Source organism: Oryza sativa, chromosome 7, assembly GCF_034140825.1.
Source record: "Oryza sativa Japonica Group chromosome 7, ASM3414082v1".
In the NCBI taxonomy this organism is placed as follows: domain Eukaryota; kingdom Viridiplantae; phylum Streptophyta; class Magnoliopsida; order Poales; family Poaceae; genus Oryza; species Oryza sativa.
The window spans coordinates 28,665,917-28,680,369 of record NC_089041.1 but is presented as its reverse complement, the minus strand read 5'-3'; the positions used below and the strand labels follow the sequence as shown (position 1 = coordinate 28,680,369).

At 46.8% G+C, this 14,453-nt stretch overlaps 3 protein-coding genes across 3 annotated transcripts; 2 read left to right on the top strand and 1 right to left on the bottom strand.

Annotated features, from left to right (window-relative positions):
- The first annotated feature begins 1,348 nt into the window (after window positions 1-1,348).
- Window positions 1,349-3,992, top strand: LOC4344253 (ribosome biogenesis protein NSA2 homolog). Its single transcript, NM_001422286.1, has 9 exons — window positions 1,349-1,407; window positions 1,587-1,706; window positions 1,802-1,869; window positions 2,182-2,287; window positions 2,396-2,464; window positions 2,554-2,611; window positions 2,881-3,116; window positions 3,398-3,449; window positions 3,537-3,992. The coding sequence occupies exons 1-9, from the start codon at window positions 1,405-1,407 to the stop codon at window positions 3,602-3,604; spliced, it is 780 nt and encodes a 259-aa protein (NP_001409215.1). The 5' UTR covers window positions 1,349-1,404; the 3' UTR covers window positions 3,605-3,992.
- Window positions 3,993-4,422: 430 nt separating this feature from the next.
- Window positions 4,423-6,598, bottom strand: LOC4344252 (uncharacterized). The gene is made up of 7 exons (XM_015792083.3): window positions 6,150-6,598; window positions 5,921-5,998; window positions 5,681-5,823; window positions 5,184-5,254; window positions 4,997-5,092; window positions 4,712-4,804; window positions 4,423-4,622 (listed from the first exon to the last, which is right to left on the bottom strand). The coding sequence occupies exons 1-7, from the start codon at window positions 6,570-6,572 to the stop codon at window positions 4,540-4,542; spliced, it is 987 nt and encodes a 328-aa protein (XP_015647569.1). The 5' UTR covers window positions 6,573-6,598; the 3' UTR covers window positions 4,423-4,539.
- A 4,433-nt stretch (window positions 6,599-11,031) lies between these two features.
- Window positions 11,032-12,864, top strand: LOC4344251 (UDP-glucosyltransferase 29). Its single transcript, XM_015790331.3, has one exon. The coding sequence runs from the start codon at window positions 11,096-11,098 to the stop codon at window positions 12,518-12,520; it is 1,425 nt and encodes a 474-aa protein (XP_015645817.1). The 5' UTR covers window positions 11,032-11,095; the 3' UTR covers window positions 12,521-12,864.
- The last annotated feature ends 1,589 nt before the right edge of the window (window positions 12,865-14,453 follow it).

Here is a 14,453-nt window from a genome sequence, read left to right as displayed (position 1 = left end):
TATAGCTAAATGTGGATAATGTCATTCGGCGTATTAACAAAATAATAATAATTTATAGGTAAAATTTTTATATAAACGTTCTTAGCTACTTAAATATTACTGTTGAAAAATAAACTTCAATAAAAAATTTTAAAATCAACTTTAAAATTAAGTTTGAAAATTTAAATTTTGGTATCAACTGATGTTTTATGGAGTCTTTCTTTTACTGTAATGTTCAGACCGCTTGTTGTATGTGGGGCTTAATATATTTAATGTATCCCTATAGTTAAGTGATAATCCGTAAAATAATCCAAAGAACAATCTAACTTAAATGGGCCCTTGAATCTTCGGCAAAATGCCAAAGAATGTTTAAGCAATAAAGGGCAGTTCTTCAATCAGCTCTTAATATGTGATCTCCTTTGTTGTTGGCCTCCTAAGTATTGATTTAGACAACATCAAACCAAATGTACTAGGTACATGTTAACTCCATTTTTAAATGTATAAACCAATAGTCCCAGGCTCCCAGCAAAAATAAAAAAAAATGACCAAGAAAGATCTAGTTTCATGTTACCATGTTAAGGCTCTCCATTCGAGATTGAATTTAGAGTGCAAAGTATTGTAGGTCTGTTCGGGGAAGCATTTGTTTGGGAGAGTTTAAGATTATAAGAAGTAACTGGTTGATAGTCAACTTACGAGAATCTGCAAACGCTCAACTTTTAGCTTTTGGTTTCTAGTTCATTTTCTGAATTATACAACTACAGATTCTTAGAAACTGGACCAAAGGCTAGAATGTTTGAGGAGATTCTGATTCCGAGAGAAGCTGCTGCAGTTAGAAGCTCTCCCAAACAGGTCTGTAACAGCCCCCCTCTGGAACCGTGCAACCAATCCATTCGACGGGCGGACTCACTAACATGCATCACTCCATTTACACTTTTTACACTTTTATCATCGTTTTGTGTAAAAGGTTTAACCCATGAACCCCACAATATTTTTTGCGTGAAAATGGGTTCCACATATTTTTTTTAATTCTAATACCACGTAAGCGCCACGTCGACATCACGTGGAACAAAGACCAGGTTAACACCGCCACGTCAGCAAATAGCTTTCCAAAACCATCGAGGGAGTTAAATTGCACCGGTTTTAATACTTGGGGAGTTAAACATATCAGGTATTGTGGTTGAAGGAGATGAAATTATGAATCAAATTCGCACACTAGCTAAGGGAGACAATGTGAACTTAGCCCACCTCACATAGCGGTACTACCTGCAAAGCCCAAGACATCATTGGTGAGGCCCATATAGCTCTCATGGGCTAACACTCAGGAGGCCCAAGAGAGCTTATAAATCCCGAAGCGAGGCCTCTTTTTTCCTCCTTTCCTCCTCCCCCACCCAAAGCTCGAGCTCCCGCTAGGGTTTCGCCGCCGCCATGGTAAGTCCCCCTCGCCTTCTCCCCGCCGCCGCCTCCAACCTGACCTCACTGCGTGCCCAGTTCCTCCCGGGATTCACCGCTGATCATCTCAGCACCCGCGAGTCTTTCCGTTTCCTCGTCGTTCTCGCTTTTTTTTTTTTTATTTTTTTTGAGTTTTCTCCTGGACGAGTTGGCTGCAGCCGCAGGGAGATCACATAGAGCTTCACCAGAAGCGCCATGGCCGGCGCCTGGACTACGAGGAGCGCAAGCGCAAGCGGGCGGCGCGCGAGGTGCACAAGCGATCCAGGGATGCCCGGCAGGTGAGAGACTGTTTATATTCCCCCCCCCCCCTCTTCTGTTCAATTTTTTTTGGTGCGTTTCTGTTGCTGATGCGCGCGCGTTTGTTCTGTGGCAGTTGCTTGGTGCTAAGGGTAAGAGGTTCGCCAAGAAGCGGTATGCCGAGAAGGCACAGATGAAGAAGACGTAAGTACTTGTCGAATGTTTCTGTCAGATTGCATGTTTGATGCTCCATTTGATATATTGATATTTCTGTTGAGTGTTGATTTCTTGTTGTATTGGTAGGGGATGTGAGCTCAGGAATGCTTGCTGCCATTATTTATAGTTTATACTAGATTGATGCATTTTGAATAGATGATATGATTTGATGTTTGTTTACTGCTTTGTTTTGCATAGCGATATTTTGATTGTGAGATGTGAGCATTATAATTCGCAAGTGTAAAATTTGCTTGTTTGGTTGCATTTCTGTAAAGTTCATTCACGGATGTACACTTGCAGCCTGAAAATGCACGACGAGTCAACTTCTCGGCAGAAGGTTGATGATGTTCAAGAGGGTGCTCTTCCTCCATATCTGCTGGACCGTGATCAGACACAACGTGCCAAGGTAAGTACTCATATTTTGGGTTGCTAAAATGCTATCTTTCTATAATCTAGATGTGATACACAAGTCAACTTTTCACTGTTTTGATCATTCATATGCTGTGAAACATAGGTTCTCAGCAACACAATTAAGCAAAAGAGGATGGAAAAGGCTGGCAAATGGGAGGTTCCTTTGCCAAAGGTGATTTTCAACACAAACTGTTTCTAGTACCTGGCAATCAATGGTTTTCCTACCTTGACTAAGCACTGTCACAATTTTCTTCCTTTCAGGTCAGACCTGTGGCTGAAGAAGAAATGTTCAAAGTTTTACGAACTGGCAAGAGAAAAAGTAAGTGAACCTAGGTGCCAATAGTGTAAATCTGTAATATTAGTTGACATTTGGCTTGTATGCTCGGTGCATTCATGTATTTGTACTTCCTCGTAGCTAGGTGCCAAAGCAGTTTTACATGTCATCTAGTAGTGATTTGAGAAACTACCATGTGTTATTAGGCATCTGATTTCTGCCAAAGCAGTTTTACATGTCATCTAGTAGTGATCTGAGAAACTACCATGTGTTATTAGGCATCTGATTTCTGCTAACGAATGACGCTTATGCAGCCAAACAGTGGAAGAGAATGGTCACTAAGGCCACCTTTGTTGGACCTGGGTTTACAAGGAAACCACCAAAGTATGAACGGTTTATTAGGCCAACTGGCCTTCGTTTCACAAAGGCCCATGTTACTCACCCTGAGCTGAAATGTACTTTCAACCTTGACATAATTTCTGTGAAGAAAAACCCAAATGGTCAAATGTACTCTACTCTTGGTGTTTTGACAAGGGGAACTATCATTGAGGTATGTCAAGAATTCTGCCTGTATATGAAAACAAAAGTAATCTCATTTAAGTTGTTAGTATTACAGCTGATAGTGAATTATTGATAATGAAAACTTTAGCTTTTATGAGATAAATTCCTTTTGTGCTCTTGATTATCTTACTGATGTGGCATATATGGGATATGGTGAACTTCTTAGTGGCAGCAGATTGCTGGAACCACTTTAACATTGTTGGATGCTTGTCATGTTCATTTAGACATCCTGCTTTTACCTGTTGGTGCTTACAGACTTTATCTTTTCAGGTGAACGTTAGTGAACTTGGTCTGGTAACCCCTGCTGGAAAAGTTGTTTGGGGTAAGGCATCTGTTGAATGTTCTGCTTATTTTGCTTTTTAACTTCTCCCTGGAACTTGTTCCATAAAACAGCGTTCTTGTCGTGCAGGTAAATATGCACAAGTTACAAACAACCCAGAGAATGATGGCTGTATCAATGCTGTCTTACTCGTGTAAGGACGCAATGCTATACACTTCATTCTTCTCGTTGCGACTCTCACCCCAGATGTACCCGTTCAGTGGGTCTTTTTGACCGATCATTCAGAGTAGCGTGTTTTAAACTGTGGGCACAAGGCTCATCTGTTATATGCCTTTAACATATCTGGAATACATTTTACATTGTATGTCGTGGTGCAGAAAAGATCTTTACTAGTTACATTTTACAACCTGTTATGAGAGCTACAAGTCTGGTCTCATTTGCTTCTAGACTTCTGCATGTATGTACTAACAGTGTATCTGCTAGTACTTCCCCCGTTCCAAAATTATCTAGCATTTGAAATATAAACACTTCTAGAGTGTTTATATTACATCTAACGATTATCCCATATTATCTATCAACCATTACTCATTCATTTTTCTTCCATTTTACCTTTAACCATTATGCCACCCTTAATGGTACGTCATTCTGCCTTTAACCTGCAAAATGCAAACCGATTCCTTTAGACTTGTTAAGATGTGGCTAATTGTTTCTAACTTGGATAAGTTTGATATTTTCTATTGTATATAACCAAACACACGTTACTTCTACTCGGTGCGGAAACTACAAAACCAGAAACAGGTTTAGCCGACGAGGCATGAACTTGGACTCCGGCCTCCGTACGGCCCAAAACAGGTTGTCCGGAACGGGATTCTGGCCCGCGTGAAGGTCTGGACGGGATTGCGGCCTGCGTGCGGCCCATATAAGTTGCTTCGTTCTCTCTCAAAATAAGCATCCTCCAGAAAATCAAATAAACACCTAAACATCACAGAGGATGCAAATGCCGTCAAGAGGCAAATTTGCTAAGCAAACCATTGCTTTCCTGGCTATATGACTTGAAGAATGATACATGGTGTCTACTTCCCACAATGATAAAATCACACCCGGGGAAGATAGCTAATTGTCTGGTTAAATTTCAGCAAATGAAAACTCTATTCGCAGGAGCGGAGTTGGCAACATTCAGATAGTTGACATCAACGGAAACCTCTCCAAAATCATCTGCAGAGGTGTTCAGAAAACCAACTAGGTTATCCATCTATCTCCATAGTGAACCCACCCAGGTAGATTGATAAATTATAAAATCAAACCTTCATATATTGTCCGTACATCCCGAACATAATCACGTATCATATCCTGATAGATAATCCCATCAGGATGTGCATCCAGGACAACTAAAACACCTGTTTCATGTAAAAGTTACCAGCAGAATGTCAATTCATATGTAGGAAAAGTTTGTTTTTTGTTTGTTCGAGAGAAATAGAAATAGGAGTTGAAGTGAGATGAACTGCGTATGAGCCCCTAATTCAGAACCTAAACAATCTTGGAGACAATGGAGAAATGTGAACAGTGTTAAGTACTCAGGGGCAGCATACCTGGTGATAGCCAAGCTTTTGTTTCATTAGATGGCAATGGTGCTAACCAAAGGATGTTGCGTAAATTCATAGAATCATCGTACACTACATTAGATCCTGTCATAGAGAAAATAAACAATTTAATAAAATCCAATCGGTGAAAAAAAAGTCAGATTAAGACTTCCCATGCATCTGACTAAAATCATACCTGCCTGACAAAATCCCAAACTGTAAGGGAACAATTCCTTATCAAATGCTGGATATTCTTTAGCATGGAATCTGTCTCAAGAATAGCTCACACCTTAATCATTTGCATTTACATATTTGATGAAGATACTATACAAGTTTCTGGCACATATGTACTGTATTAAAGATTATGTGTTGGCACTAAAAAAAAAATTCCACATATCTGTGACCAAATGCTTGTTCCTGCATACTCGCGATAGTTTTAGATTCAATTCTCAATTTTTCCAAAGAAAAATCTAATATCCAACTTAAATTTGCATATGATTCAATTCTAGGTTGTATGTTCAGATTGGAGTACCTAGTCAATATAACAGATAGTGAATAGTAAATTAGTAATGTTACCATACATACAGAACCGTGCATTTTCATACAACTTCTCACTTGATACTTAAGAAATCGGAGTGGCCAGCGTTAGAAAGTGTTGAGCACAAATTGTATAGAGTAACTGATGACACTTACAGAATTCCAAGCCTTCCTGTCCCAGAAGCAAGGAAGAGGTGTCCGTGGAAGAAATCGTATCGACTAAGTGATACATTTAACCCCACTGATGGTCCTCGTGCCGCAATCAATTCGAACAAAAACGCCAGGTATGAATTGATGTCCTGTTGATAACACAAACATGTCACTTGAACAATGCCCAACCTTTGTAAGTAAAAAGAATTTCAAGTGCAAGCAAACAGCTAGGGCAAAAATCTGGACCTTGTTAGCGAAACGCCTCCCATATGGTGTTCTTGTGAGTTGGCATTTGTTCCTCTTCGCCCTCTGAACATCAGGCACCTAACGAAATTCCCCCGGTAGATTTTGTTATGGAAATTAATTTCAGGATTGTACGTAACACATCCAGAACTATGCAGAGTTAGAATTTTTACAATTTCTCGGAGATAGATATAGCTACGAGCTACGAAGAACGAGATAAACGAGAGCTCACCGGGAGCATGGTGGGGTCGAGCGCGCGGTGGATGGCACCGGGGTCGCCGCCGGAGTCGACGGCGAGGCGCGCGAGCTCCATGACCGGCGCCGGCGGCCACATCACCATCCCATCCGCCTCGTCCGCGCCGCCGCGCTCCACAAGAACCTTCCTGGCGGCCCTCCCCTCGGAGATCGCTGCGGCGGCGGGGAGGGGGAGGACCGGGGAGAGGAACCGGAGGCAGGCGCGCAGGCGCGCCGACTCCGCGGCCGGCGGCACGCGCGCCGCGGCGCCCGGGCCGGCGAGCACGGCGAGGAGGTCGGCGGCTACGGCCCGCGGCGAGGGAGGCGCGGCGCAGCAGGAGACGGAGAAGGAGACGGCGAAGGCGACGGCGAAGGCCAGCTTCAGCGAGAGGATGGGAGACACAGAAAATGACTGAAACATCCTCCTTTGCTTAGTTTGCAACCTGCAAGTCTTCGTAGCTTTCTTTCAGTTTCAGATAAGCGAACTTTGGCCCAATTCTACACTACACTACTTGCTCTCTGCTCTTATTGTAAGATTGCAGATTTGTAAAAAAAATATAGTGTGATGAGATGAGTTTGTTTGTTTGTCATGTTGCTACTTGCTTCTCTCTCATTAGTATTGGATCAGGATTAATATTGAATTTGGATCAGGATTTAATATTGAATCTGCGTGGATTTGCAGTCCGCATGATCCCATAGTAAAAAAACCGGACCGGAGGTCGATCTGCTCTGGTCATCGGTTCACCTGTTCGACCAGTTCACCTGTTCGCCGGTTTTTTATTTATTAATATTATATTTGATTTGCATTATTTTAAATATAGAATCATCACAAACTGGTAAAATATGCATAAGTAAAATAGTATATCTATTATTATACGGTCACAACATAAAAAAACAAAAATAGTGTGGTAATGTAGTAAATTCGTAATGTCATACTGTTAGGACAAATTTAAAATCGGTCCGATTCTTAAAAAACCGCTACCGGTTCACCGGTTCTCGCAAAAACCGTCTGAATCACCGGTTTTTTACGGGTTCTGCTACAGTGGCGGTCGTTTTGTTGAACCGAGCAACCAAGGTCACTGGTTCCGGTTATTTTCGGTTCAACCGCCTGCTCGATCCCATTTTTTTTTTACTATGCATGATCCACGACCCCACGAGGTTCACCGTCGTCCTCGACCTCACCCTTTTTGTTTTGGTGAATTGGTGTGCTTGCGCAGCACATGTGTCATTTGTTTATGCGTCTACGACGAAACAAAGCTGATCTGCTACGAGATCTGCCGGTTGCAAACAAGAGTAAAAATTCTGTTCTAAATTCTTAATGGTACCATCACGATCTTTGCTTCCACGTTACTCAAGATCAGCTTCGTGTTCTGCTTCTGCACACAACAAACCAAAGCAGTATCAAACTCCATTCCCCGAACAGATTTTGCGCCGATCCAAGAGCATATTTTGCACTGGATATCTGAGCGAAATCTGCGCTGGAATACTGTCACTTTAGCCGTTGGTCTGGTCGTCCGTCGGACGGATCGAGGAGATGACTTTCGCCGGCGTAGCGGGCCAGTAACCCAAACATGGCCCGTTCCTCCGTCAAATGATGGGGGAGTGGGCCTCCCCAGTTTCCCTTATAGGAAAAAGTACACAGTAGGTCCCTCAGCTTGTCATCGAGATTCAAAATCGTCCCTCAACCATAAAACCAGATATCGGGCGTCCCTCAACTTACAAAACCGTTCACTTTAGATCCTTCGGTGGTTTTGACCCCGATTTTATCTGATGTGGCGGCTGAGTCAGCATGAGACCCGCGTGGACCCACAAGTGAGCCACTACCCTTCTCTTTCTACCTTTCTTCTTTGGCAACTGGTAGTGGAGCGAGAGCGATGGCGGCGACGGGCAGGGAAAACCAGAGACGCGCGACTGCTCTCGGCGGTGGCGGTGCTCGCTTGCGAAGAGAGGAGCTAGGCGTCAACGGTGGCGGCCGTCGGCTTAGACCCACAGGCGCCGCCCTAGAGCACGACGCGGCCACATCACTTCCTCTCTCTTCTTGGCGACCGATGATTGGGGAGACGCACAGCTGACGATAGGCCCTCGCTAGCGAAAACGAGTGGGCAGAGGAACGGTGGCCGGGAGAGAGCGGTGGCGGCCAACAGATAGGAGCGGTGGCTGGGAGAGAGGAGCGACGACCGACGGAGAGGAGTTGGGCGGCGGTGGCCGTCGGCTCTAATGAGCCGCCGCTCCTGCCATCCTCCCCCGTCCCCGCGCCATGCCTCCCACCCCTCCAGCTCCTGCCAACGGCGGCGCCTGGTCCTGGCGATGCCGCGGAGGCGGCGACAATACGGGAAAAGGGGAGGCAGTGGTTGCAGAGGCTGCAGACCCGGAGGAGGACTTCAGCGGCCGGCGACAGGCGAAGCAGGAGAAGGGGAGGCAGCGGAGCACCGCGGGTGGTGGGCGCAGGCGGCGAGGGGAGGAGCAGCCCGCGGGCGGCGGGGGAGGAGCAGCGCTGTTGACTGAAAACACGTGGCCTGGGAGATCTGCTTAACTCCAGTGCAGGTCCAAAGCTCGCCTTCGGGTATGTTAGCATGCCAGTTGATTTGATCCTATAATCAATAAGAAATAGAAGCAAAGAAACCGTGGGTAAATCTATAAATGATAGCCAATCGGCTAGGTGCCGATGACGTATCATTTATCTTTGAGCCGATGTCATCTGTGTATCGATCGGCAGTCATGAATAAATAAGAAAGAACTAAATCTACTCGATCGGCTGTAGATATTAATGATATACACTCCTTATATTGATATATACTTAAATCAAGTGATTGGGATAGATCAATCGCTATGCCGAGACAGTATAAATCACTTAGATCGAAATATATATCAATTAACAAGACTATATATGTTTATAGCATAGCCGATCAGATAGATCTAGCATGTATCGGCTAATACTCCGATACTACTCTATATCAGGATATTAAAGCAGGTATAATATATCAAACAAAGGCCTAATATACTTAGATACAACAATATCTTGATATAAAGGGCAGATTTAACATGTCAATGAAGCATATAGAACAAATATAGTTAAATCTGATAAAATCGGCTGAAACTTCGATGTTACTCTAATCGGTAACTAGAAAGCAGGCTAGAGATCGATATTCTAAACACGACTTAATATATCAAACTCAACTGATATAGTATTAAGTATGAAAAGAAGAACGATATCTAGACAATCAAGCCGCTAGAAGTTTCATAGAGTGGTAGATATCTTATATAATCTAGATCAACGTCAAAATCTAACCTAATCGGTTGCCCTCTGCTAACAGATGTTAGCCGATAGTAGATTAGATAGCGATATTGCCAGAGGTTATGTAAGATATATGATAACTCGATAAATTACATAAACAAGATTAGAGTGTCGTAAAGATGGAAGCACTAATCCCGAGAATATAAGTCATCATAACAAGTTTTACCTCTTGTTGAAGATCGAAACCGATGCAGCTCAACCCGAAAGCAAGAACTCGTCGAAACAAAACTAAAGCAAAAGGGTGGCGATGCGCCGAAATTGTATTGAACGTGTGTGTGTTTAATTACATATGGCTCGGGGTCTATTTATACCCGAGAATTACAAGATATGCCCATACTACTATTATCTCTAACAAACTCTAAGATACCACAAGTCTTTGCGGCAGACTTTTGCCCACATTTATCTATATGGAACCTACATAAAATATCCTAATTAATAGATACAATTGCCTTCCCAGGACTCTATCCGTGCGTGGCAACCATCTTGAAGTAAATTAACTTGAACCCGACGTCGTACACAGATCGTATTGTCGGAATCGGCTGTATCGGCTTACCTAGCCCAACTCAGACCCAGCCGATCCTAATCATAGCCGATCTAGACTTCAGCCGATTCCTACTTTGTTTCCGAACTCGATCTCCGCCTCCGACTTCGCTTTGATCCAATCTTCTTTCCTGACACAGATGTTACCAAATTTGGTTGTTAACAGGCGCGCGGGCGGCGGGCAGTGGCCGAGGGGGAACCCGCGCGCCGCCCCTCCCCCGCCGCCTGTGCGCCGCTCCTCCCCCCGCCGCGTCGCCCATCGCCGGTCGCCGATGCCCTCTCTCCCGCCTCGCACTGCCGGGCTCGCAAAGAAGTGAGAGAGATGATAAAGGGAGAGAAGAGGGGAAAGATAGAGGAGGCTGATACGGCCATGCTCACTTAACCGCCACATCGGACAAAACCAGGGTCAAACCGCCAAAGGACCTAAAGTGAACGGTTTTGTAAGTTGAGGGAAGCTCGATATCTAGTTTTGTGGTTGGAGGCGATTTTATAACTGAATGACAAGTTGAGGGATCTTCGGTGTACTATTGGGTCATGATTTGACCCATCTAACTGAGAGTAGTGAAGGTACAAGAAAAGCACGTACTTGTAGCACTAGCAAGTTTTAGGAAGCAGTTAGACAGAGACGTGCCACATTTATGCCACCGTTTGACGCAGCCCAAAAAAGAAGAAGCAAAAATGAAAACAAAGATATTCCTGCGTCGTGCACCCGTGCGCCATCTAGATCCCCCAGCTCCTACAAACGACGCTCCTTTTTGTTGCGGCTGTCAATCTGTCATCACTCATCACTCTTTCTCAAAGCTTCTATCAAAACCTGAATGATTTCTACCATGGAAAAGCCATTAAAGAGGTCCAGGTCTTCTAGCACCAACATGGTAGGAGTAAACAAACAATGGAGAGGCATCACATTGAGCAAGAAAACTCATACGCGTGCTTCTCCCTCTCACTCGGCGGCCGTACGTCACGACTCCGTACGTGGCCACGTTACGCAGCTATCCACGCGCGCCTCCCGTACAAATGCTGCACCACGCAACACCGTCGCTGCAACGATCCGTGTGCACCGCGAACGTGCAAAGATTTCCAACGATCGAACGTTCGACGTCGTCGTCATGGCGCAGGCGGAGCGCGAGCGCCTTCGCGTGCTCATGTTCCCGTGGCTCGCGCATGGCCACATCAACCCTTACCTCGAGCTGGCCACCCGCCTCACCACCACCTCCTCCTCCCAGATCGACGTCGTCGTCCACCTCGTCTCCACGCCCGTCAACCTCGCCGCCGTCGCGCACCGCCGGACCGACCGGATCAGCCTCGTCGAGCTCCACCTCCCAGAGCTCCCCGGCCTGCCCCCGGCGCTGCACACCACCAAGCACCTCCCGCCGCGGCTCATGCCGGCCCTCAAGCGCGCCTGCGACCTCGCCGCGCCGGCGTTCGGCGCGCTCCTCGACGAGCTGTCCCCGGACGTCGTGCTCTACGACTTCATCCAGCCGTGGGCGCCGCTCGAGGCCGCGGCGCGCGGCGTCCCCGCCGTCCACTTCAGCACCTGCAGCGCCGCCGCCACGGCGTTCTTTTTACACTTCCTCGACGGCGGCGGCGGCGGCGGCGGTCGCGGCGCATTCCCCTTCGAGGCCATTAGCCTCGGCGGCGCGGAGGAGGACGCCAGGTACACCATGCTCACCTGCCGAGACGATGGAACCGCCCTGCTCCCCAAGGGCGAGCGCCTGCCGCTGAGCTTCGCGCGCTCGTCGGAGTTCGTCGCCGTCAAGACGTGCGTGGAGATCGAGAGCAAGTACATGGACTACCTGTCCAAGCTCGTAGGCAAGGAGATCATCCCGTGCGGCCCGTTGCTCGTGGACTCCGGCGACGTCAGCGCCGGCTCCGAGGCCGACGGCGTCATGCGGTGGCTCGACGGGCAGGAGCCGGGCTCCGTGGTGCTCGTCTCCTTCGGCAGCGAGTACTTCATGACGGAGAAGCAGCTGGCCGAGATGGCGCGCGGGCTGGAGCTGAGTGGCGCCGCCTTCGTGTGGGTGGTGCGGTTCCCGCAGCAGAGCCCCGACGGCGACGAGGACGACCATGGCGCGGCGGCGGCGCGCGCGATGCCGCCCGGGTTCGCGCCGGCGCGCGGGCTGGTGGTGGAAGGGTGGGCGCCGCAGCGGCGCGTCCTGTCGCACCGCTCGTGCGGCGCGTTCCTGACGCACTGCGGGTGGAGCTCGGTGATGGAGTCGATGTCGGCGGGGGTGCCGATGGTGGCGCTGCCGCTGCACATCGACCAGCCGGTGGGCGCCAACCTCGCGGCGGAGCTGGGCGTCGCGGCGCGCGTGCGGCAGGAGCGGTTCGGCGAGTTCGAGGCCGAGGAGGTGGCGCGCGCGGTCCGCGCCGTGATGCGCGGCGGCGAGGCGCTGCGCCGCCGCGCGACGGAGCTACGCGAGGTGGTGGCGCGGCGCGACGCGGAGTGCGACGAGCAGATCGGCGCGCTGCTCCACAGGATGGCCCGCCTCTGCGGCAAAGGCACAGGCCGTGCAGCCCAACTAGGACACTAGATCGGGGCGTGTTGCGGGCCAGATTCAGCATAGTGGGCCGCGCTGTGGGATGGGCCACGGGATGGTTGGGTGGGCCGTGAAACCGGTCTCTTCGTAGACCTCGGTTTCAGCCCATTTAATCCAGCCTGACGATCCGTTCTGCAATTTGTGCATCTAAACAATCGATCTCCCGTTGTTCTGAATTTGTTGCATATGATGTTGTTTCAAGTCATTCTCTATCTGCTAGTTATAATAAATGTAGTGTTCATGTATATAAAAAGATGGAATTCTGATGGCTACCGGTTAATATATTAGAGGAAATGCTAGAACAAATCCAGTTCATTTCCTTCCAGGTTTTGAATTCATCGATCTGTTGGTTCATCGGTGAGCAGAGCAATGGATAAATTGGAGCAGTCAGTGCACATGCCTTTGGTTGATCAGTTCAAGAACAGATTAACTCGAGCCGCCTCGTGATATGCTTGAGGCAGGCATCCACGAGCTTGCCACCTAGGAAGGATCTGAGGAAACAACTAAACAGCCATCCCAATTTTGACAAGCCAAACTTTACTCAATCACTCGTTGATTTCTGCTGTCAATAGACAGGTGCTCAGCTGACAGATAACAGTGTCAGATGCGTTGAATCGTCCCTGCAACATTCACCTTGTTTAAGAACAACAAACTCGACCAAGAACAGGTCATGCGACTGCATGTTTCGCCGCAACGTTTCATTAAAAAATTTCAAATTGATGCATATGGAAATAGAGTACTAGGCCATAACAATAGAAATTTTCTTATGCTTATCTGAAACTTGGGAGGAAAGCTCACATCAAGTGATGTGATGACCTCGGCAGAAAACTCACAGGATTACCATCATGTACGGCTATAAACTACTCCTAAGTACAGTACACCCATCCATCAGCAGCCATAAGCATGCATTGATCAGCTGAATGGAAAAACTATTCAGTTCTAATTTGGAAGCTTGTGTGCACTTTTTTCTTTGTTGACGATGGGGCACGAATTCTGCATCTTGCCTGCTACAGCTGACGAGGCACCTTGTTATTTAATTCCCTTGATTAATAGTGCAGTTAAGTTGCTGTTACTGTCATCATCTTCAGTTCCAAAACCAAAAAGGGCACCACCTCTATGAACTTATCCTGCTGCTTTGGTCATCTGAAGGGGCGTTAATTGGAATGTGCGTATACATTTATGCACGCTTTTCAGGCTCGGCGACCTACCTGTCACTGTCCTTGCTTTCAGTTCACCGGGCCTTTTTTTTAAAAAAAATTCGCCGGGCCTTGCTTTCAGTTCAGGTTATTAACTGGTTAAACAAGCAGAGGTGTGAGATGAGCACAGCTGATTCTTTAATTGGGAATTGATCACAAGCTTGAGCTCAATTATTATTAGTATTCTAGAATGGTTGGCCTGTTGGTTTCAGTGCTTGCTACATGATATCCATTTTGGACAGATGGATTGAACTTTACCAACTCATGGAACTCTACGTGGACTGCTACAGTTTAGACGAGCGATCAAGAACACTGTTTTGTCTCAACGGAATTGCGGCAAATGCAGTTCTTTTTTATGCCGCCGGGCACTCTCATTGGTACATGGTGCTCTAGCTAGAGGCCGGCGTACATGTAGAGATCAACTTGATTAATTAAGCTGTTCGTTTCGTGCACATAATTATTGTGCATTGTTAAATGCGACTGACGACTGTATTTAGTACTCTGGCCAATAAAAGATACGATCAAGACATATCACATGACATTTTGGACACGAGTTGTTTATCAGTGTGGAATTTATTAATAATTCTCTTCCTTGACCAACTCTGCAACTGAATCATTGAAATGTTGCAGAACCTAGTGGCGAAAGATAGATTCAGAATTTCAGACGGTTACATGCAAGAAGGAATTAAGTTATGAGTTCTTACATTTTCTTACTCACTCAAATTAATCTT